The 7272-nt window shown below is 37.5% G+C and overlaps 1 protein-coding gene across 3 annotated transcripts in view; it reads left to right on the top strand.

Annotated features, from left to right (window-relative positions):
- Window positions 1-7272, top strand: part of FHIP2A (FHF complex subunit HOOK interacting protein 2A) — a 28526-nt gene that overhangs the window by 1360 nt on the left and 19894 nt on the right. For 2 of the 3 annotated variants that reach the window (XM_033130065.1, XM_033130064.1), the window contains exon 2: window positions 5530-5608. In XM_033130065.1, the coding sequence (XP_032985956.1) occupies window positions 5530-5608 (79 nt within the window). Of the gene's footprint in view, window positions 1-2421; window positions 2482-5529; window positions 5609-7272 lie in introns of those variants that run through there. The other variant, XM_033130066.1, reaches the window with a different exon arrangement.

Raw genomic sequence — 7272 nt, 5'->3', positions numbered from 1 at the left:
TCTGGGTTCAGATTGTGCGATAGAGCACATTAAAATTACACAACTTTTTTTTTTTTAAACCAACTACAGTAGAACAATTTGTATGGCCACATAACAAACATAAAATGGATTTCTAAAATTCAGTAATAAAAACAAACTTCAGTACAGTTGTTATTTTAAGTGTTAGGTGGGAAATGTTTAAAAATCATTTCAGCTCTCCTACAATTTCTTGGGAAATGGTGTGTGTCAAATCAAGAAAGACAAGGTGTTCGTGAATGAAGAGCAGTATTACTGCATAAGGGAGATGACAGGTTTAGATTCTGAGACAACTTAATTTTCCTTTTTTGCTTATACACAGTCGACAGAATCTTTATGTTAAAAGAATTTAAAATTTATAAAACCAGTGACATTTACGTTTTATATTATTCCTTAACAGAATACCGGGAATCATTTAATTGTAAACATTGAATACAGCTTAATATTAAGATAACTGGGAATAAAAATTTATTACGTTATTTATATCCTCTACCTATCAGGCTGATATTTACAGAAATAAGTTCTTAGGAAAAGATGGCTTTCTCGGTCTCCCAGTAAAGACTAGTTTTTTGTCCCTGAGGCCTATGTTTTCTGTCCTCATTATCTTTTTATGATGTATATATTAGCATCTGCCAAATTACCCACATAAATTAATTGTCTGACTCTGGTTCTGTCTACTTTGCTGAGGTTAATTAGTGGGAAAGTTAAGAGTGGATTATATTCACCCAGTCCTCGGAACTAATGTATACCTAATGTTTAGAAAAGTACTGTTTTTATTTGCTTCGAGTTAATGTTTTCAGCTGTGCTACTTGCCAGTTTACCTTGACAGGAGGTTAAAATCTCATGAAAAAATGGTGTACTTATTTTTTTCTTTTAACGTGTCTGCTGGGCATGAATTCGTGTAATTTTAAGTAAGCCATCTTTTTTGTATTTGAGGAATATTTTTTTTTAGCCCAAGATTGATTTCCATTTTTGCAATTCTATTTATTTATTGGCTCAAAATTTTTTCTACAAACCAATCTTACCATCCTCTGTTCTTTTCATTAGCTTTTCTCTGTATTCCCTTTAATTTGTATGCTCAGTTGGCATTTTCTGATACAATATTACAATTAACAATTATCAGTATTATACAGAGACTGGAGATAATCCTGTATGCAGATACTGATAACACCTTTTTTCAGTTGTGTCGATGTGTGAGTCTGTAATGTTTTCCCAACCATTTTGGTATTATTACTTTTCAGGTTTCTTTATTCAATTGGATCAGCCTTCAAATGGTTTTTTAGGGTTGACCAGATACATATTCATTTAAATGAGGTTTAAGGATAGAGTTTTCCTTATTGTTTAATTAATAGTGTCTCTTCACTTCCTGTTAACTACTTACAAGAAAAAAATAAGATATTTTCAAAGATTAGTATCTGAAAATGTGTTATTAAGCTGATAGACTGCATTTTCAGTTTAGGAAAGTTAAAAAACAAAACCTGTAATGTAATTCTTGCCTCCCTTTTCAGAAATGACAGTCTTCCCTCAGTGTAGACAAGAGTGGCCAGTAAGAGTTATGAAATGAATCTGCTCTGTTAGTTGCCACATGTCACAAATCTGAAATCAGGCCCCTTTTGTTGTTAGTTCTGAGATTGGACTGGATCCTGAGTACAACTTCTCCAAAGGGTAAATAAACATCTTCCATTTAGTAATTCAGTATTTGTTGAGGGCTTAGTCTGTGCTAGGTAATCTGCCAGGACTGGTTCCTTTTAAATTCCAGCCAGTTCCACCCTTTGAGGGCAGACTTACTCCAAGAGGATAAAGGACAGTGTCAGGAAAGAAAGTTTTATCCATTTTAACTAATTAATTCAGTTGAAGTCATCTTTTGGAATTGGAATGTTTTCCTTTCAAATTATAGTTAAGAGGTAATCATGATTGTTGGGACGAGTGACTCTTTCCAAAACTACTCTTCCCGGGGGGAGTAAAACCTCAAACCAAGCATATGTCGTGTTTTCTTAAGTGTGTTCTTGTCCAACAAGTGACCTCTAACTTCAGTCCTTCAATCATTCAGCAAATGTTTAATGAGCCCACCGGGCGAGCATGGCACAATGCAAGGAAAGCAAAGTATGCCTATGTCCTTGCTCACGGGGCTTACAGTCTAATTTGGGAGACAAAAGCCAATAAATAAATACACAAGTTAAAGTATAAACAACGCACAAGAGTGTGGCTGAGTCCCTCCAGCCAAACAGCATGGCTTCCAGTCCCTATCTCATAGAATTGGTGTGAAAATTAAAAGGAGATTATGTACATGCAGTGCACCTGGCACACAGTAAGTGCTCAGTAAATGTTAACAATGATTTTTAGTATTTGGATGATTGGTCAGCCAGTGAGCTCTGAAGGAGGAGCAAGCATTTAGGATTGAAGTAGTTGGAGAACGCTCTCTAGAGGAAGTGAGACTAGAGCCGCCGTGGGAGAGAGGCAGAGAAGGTAGGAAGGGCTTTAGGAAAGTTGTGGGGAGGAGGAAGTATTTTAAAAGATCTAGGGGTGGAATGTTCATGATACACGTGAGACAGTAAGCAGACATGGCTTTGAGATCACTGGTTCTCATCTGAATTATCAGTGTGCATCCTTTCGTACGGTAGGCATTTTAAAGTCAGTCCAGCTTTCTTGTTCCAAGTAGTGTTTCCTTGGGCAAGTCGGTTTCCTGGCTTTGGGTCTTCACAGGAGTTTGGGATAAATAGGAGTTTACTGTGAGAATTTAAGGCTACACAGTAAGTGTAAATTTTGTAGCGCTGTGCTTGGCACCTGACTACTTACTAAATGATAGCAACTGCTGTGTCGTTTGTTTATTCACTCAATAAATGTTACTGAATGGCTACTATATGCCATCACTGAGTTGGAAACTGGGGATTCAGTGCTGAAAAAGATGACACAATCCCAGCCCTCCTAGAGTTTACAAGCTGGTGGAGAAGATGGATAATTCAACAATTACAAATATGGAGTGAGGGCTAGGAAAGAGGGAGTGGACTGGTAGAGGGTGCCACAGGCGTGTGTGGAAAAGACTGTATCCTAGGCAGGAAGTCTGGGAAGGCTTCCCAGAGAAAGCAATGTGCAAGTTAGGCGTTTCTGTCATTTTTTGGTTAAGATAGTGATTGCATGAATTTCCAAAAATTTAACCTCCATGTTGTAAAAAGTAAACTCAAATTAGAATTCCTCTTATGCTGATTCACAAATCTCTTCCCCCCTTTTTTTGTTTTACCCAGAGCATATATGTTTTCATGCAATGATAAAGCAGGTAATTTGCATGTTAGAATTAGTAATGAAAGAAGCAAGTCTACCAGGAAATTTTACAGAAAGAAGGAAATTTATTCATGTTTGAACAAGATGACTATTAAACTAAGTTATTAGCAAATTAGAACTGTTTAACAGTCTACTTAAATAGGTTTTTTTCTTTAAATCGAATTCCTGGGAGAGAGAGATTCAGAAGTAAGCAGTATGTACCATCCTGCTTTGGATTTGACTGTAATGGCCAAGGTCCTGACAAAAATGCTGTAAGACCTCTGATTTAGTGACTTACTCTGGAAATAGGGTTAAATCACACGCGTAAAATAATTTGGAGCAAGGATGCTGTAATTCCTTATATACCCAGGAGGTTCGCTTGGAAAAATTTAGCAAATCACAACATTTATACTTAAGAAACTAGGTTCACTTCTTGAAACACGAAATTTCATTTGGGTTTGTCCCAAATGTTATTACATTTAAGTATATAAAGTTTATACATTAAAAAAAACAGGTCTAAAAAGCAAGAGAAATTTTGTTTTGAAGCAGATTCTAAGAACAAGTAGCTGATTAAAACATTTTTTTAAAATTAAAATTTATTGGGGTGACAATAGTTAGTAAAATTACATAGGTTTCAGGTGTACAATTCTGTAATACATCATCTATGTATCACATTGTGTGTTCACCACCTGGAGTCAGTTCTCCTTCCATCACCATATATTTGACCCCGTTTACCCTCTTCTACCATCCCCTCCCCCTTCACCCTCTGGTAACCACTAAACTATTGTCTGTGTCTATGAATTTTTAAAACACTTTTTTTTTTTAATCTGAAAATTTCAGGAAGATTATTTTCCCAAGTTAACACTTCCATTTTATTTTTCTTTTTAATTTTTCTTGCAGTCTTCCACAAGTAATTTCTCTCCCCATGTTCTTGAAGTATAGTGATCCCAAAGGTTGTAACTTCTTTGTTAAAGATCTTTAAGTCTTTTTAAAATTTTCATAGCATTCTACTTGAAAATGAGATGAATACTTATGTGCTCTTAAGCCAGTATTATTCAGAGTGACACGAATAGGCAAGGACAGAAGAAGAGCTAGCGTGAAGATGATGATGGCTCACGAACTGTCAGGTCCGTAGTTTTCTTAAGTGCATTTCATCTTCTGAATTGAAGCGTGTAAGGTGTCTATGACCAGTGTTTATAATTTGCCCAATAGTTTGGAAGTTGTGTGACAGGGTTTTGAACTTTGAGTTCTCTGCTGGACACTCCAAGAAATCAAAATGGAACAAGGAGAAATAGACAGGAGTAACATGACCTCTTAGTCACCTGTTTAGAGGAAGTATATGAAATTGGAAGATGACTCTGGGGTAGTTCAAGTTCCCAGAATAGAAACCTATTTGTTCTGAGGGAAGCTGGGTCAACTCAGTACTTTCTGACCAAATTTATCGACGGTACCAGGACTGGGGGCACGTTCTCTCACTCACTCTTTAAGGAAGGGAAAATGTTGTGGAAGGTGCATCCAAGTCTTTTTCTATCCGTTTAACACACATTTGAAATACTTGTAGGTTTGCTGAAGGGATATAATTTTGGTCTTAAACTTCTGAAGTGAATTTCAAAGTGAAAATGTTCAACATTTTTGACTTTGTGGACGCTTTAAATTGGTAGTGTCCTGTTCACACAGTTGTTATGCTGAAAATATGCACTGTCTAGTTTAGGCTTTAAAAAAAGAGGTTTACATCTGTATGTCACTGAAAGTAGGGAACAGTTTTAATCTGATTGGGGGTTGACTTTGGTATATGTTCTAGTAGTGCTGATGTGTAACTGATTAACGTGGCAGCCTTTTACTGTTTTGCATTTCAAAGTCCTGGGTACAAAGATCTCTGGTTATTGATCATTTTGTTTCATTTTACTGATACTGTAGTAATAGAATATTGTGTGTCTTCATTTGACAGTTACTTTTGAATCCATATGTAGTTACTAGTTTCAGGGGCGGGGGGGGGGGGAACCTAAATTCTATAGTTTAATAATAATGTTGATAAATGTGTTTTTCCTCTTTCTTAATAAATCATGTTTACTTTCTTAGATTTGACTCATTTTGTTTCTCTTTGATATCTGACATATGGAAGCAAATTAAAGCTCACCCCTTATTTTTATGTTGCTTTTGCATCATTATTAGACATATATAAAGTAATACATACTTTATGAGACAATTTTAATGGCATTTTCTTAATTGTTGTGGTCTTTTTGTGTGTTTTTGTAGCTAGCACCTTCTCTTCCTTTACAAGAAGATTTCGTGTATCACTGGAAGGCAATTACCCATTACTACATAGAGACTTCAGGTAAGAAAGAATGCTAATGTTAATTAAACAGAAATTTATGAAATACTAAAATATATTTCAGGTTAGTTTTCAAAGTTATTTTATGTTTAAATTGATAAACAATTCATTTTACTTTTAATTCCTCATTTAGATTCCTTAGAAATGTTTATCTATTGAGCACCTGCTATGTGTAGGCATTATTCTAGGAACTGGGGGATAGAACAATCACACAGACAAAATCCATAACAGAACTAATATATTGATTGGAGGGAGCAATCAATAAGTAGACACATACATATAGTGTGTCAGATGATAAGTGTGAAGGAGAAAATGAAGCAGGCTAAGGGGGGTAGACGTGTATGCTCAGGCGTGGAAGGTAGTTGGCTGTTATAGGCTAGAGAAAACCTCATTGCCTGAGGTGACTTCTGAGCCAAAGTCTGAGGGAGAGAGGAAGCAAGTCTGGGGGCATCTGGGGGGAAAGTTCCAGGAAGAGGACCAAGTACACAATCCCTGAGGCTGGATCATGCAGCATGCTAGGCATATTCTTAGAACTACGAGGAAGCCAGCCTAGCTAGAGCGAAAGTGACCAAGGAGAAAAGTGGTAGGACATGACAGGTGGGGGTACAGAGTCACACAGGGCCTTGGAAGCCATTGGCAGGGCTTTGGCTTTTACTCTAAGGTGGGAAGCCGTTAGATGATTTTGAGTAGAGATGTAACAAAATCTGTTTTAAAGGGATCACTTTGGCTTCTGTGAAAATTCAGTTTGAAGGGATGCCGAGGTGAAGCTGGCAGAACAGGTAGGGGACTGTTGCAGTGATTTGACAGGTGATGGTGGCTTAGACCACGGTGGAGGTGCTAAGAGGTGACTGTATTCTGGGTATATTTTGAAAGGAACTTTGTTGATGGAGTGGATATTGGGCGTGACAGAATAAGAGTCAAGGATAACTCCCAAGTTTTCAGCTTTGGCAGTTGGAAAAATAGATGGGCCACTTACTGAGAATGGGGAAGAGACTGCAGGAGGAGCAGGTTTGTAAGAGACTTCGACGTATTAAGTTTGAGACTCCCATTATCTGTCCAGTTCGGTATGCCAAGTAGACAGCTGGAAATAGGCATCTGCTGTTCTGGGTAGCGGTCTAAACTAGAGCTATGAAATTAAGAGTCATCACACGTAAGGAGGGTTTAAAGCCATGAGACTGGATGCGATTATCTAGGGAGTAAGTCTAAATGAAAGAGAGAAGATGTTCGGGAACTGAGCCCTTGGGCTCCATGTTTAGAAGTTAGGAAGATGAGAACAATAACAAAGGAAACCTTGCTTTTGCCAGTGAGGTAGAAGGCAACCCTGAGAAAAGGGAGTTAGAAGCTGGATAGATGGCTTTCTTGAGGAGTGTTAGTGTAAAGGGGAGCAGAGCAATGGAGCAGCAGCTGGAGGGAGATATGGCCTCAAAAGAGCGTTATTTTTTTTTAAAGGTGGAGAATATTGCAATTTATTATTTGATAGGAATGATCTAGTAGAGAGGGAAAGGTGAGTACAAGAGTCAGACAGGGTAATTTCTGAGCAGTAGCGGTAAGTAGGCAAGGCGGGGGGGGGCATCTAGTGCACAGGTGTGGGCTTAATCTTAAATAGGTGTGTGGACAGTAGTTCATCCGTAAACGTAAGATAGAAAGCAGAACATATGGGTATAAAT

Source organism: Rhinolophus ferrumequinum, chromosome 16, assembly GCF_004115265.2.
Source record: "Rhinolophus ferrumequinum isolate MPI-CBG mRhiFer1 chromosome 16, mRhiFer1_v1.p, whole genome shotgun sequence".
Taxonomy (NCBI): Eukaryota; Metazoa; Chordata; class Mammalia; order Chiroptera; family Rhinolophidae; genus Rhinolophus; species Rhinolophus ferrumequinum.
The sequence above is the reverse complement of the archived record's forward strand: the minus strand, read 5'-3'. Positions and strand labels throughout refer to the sequence as shown.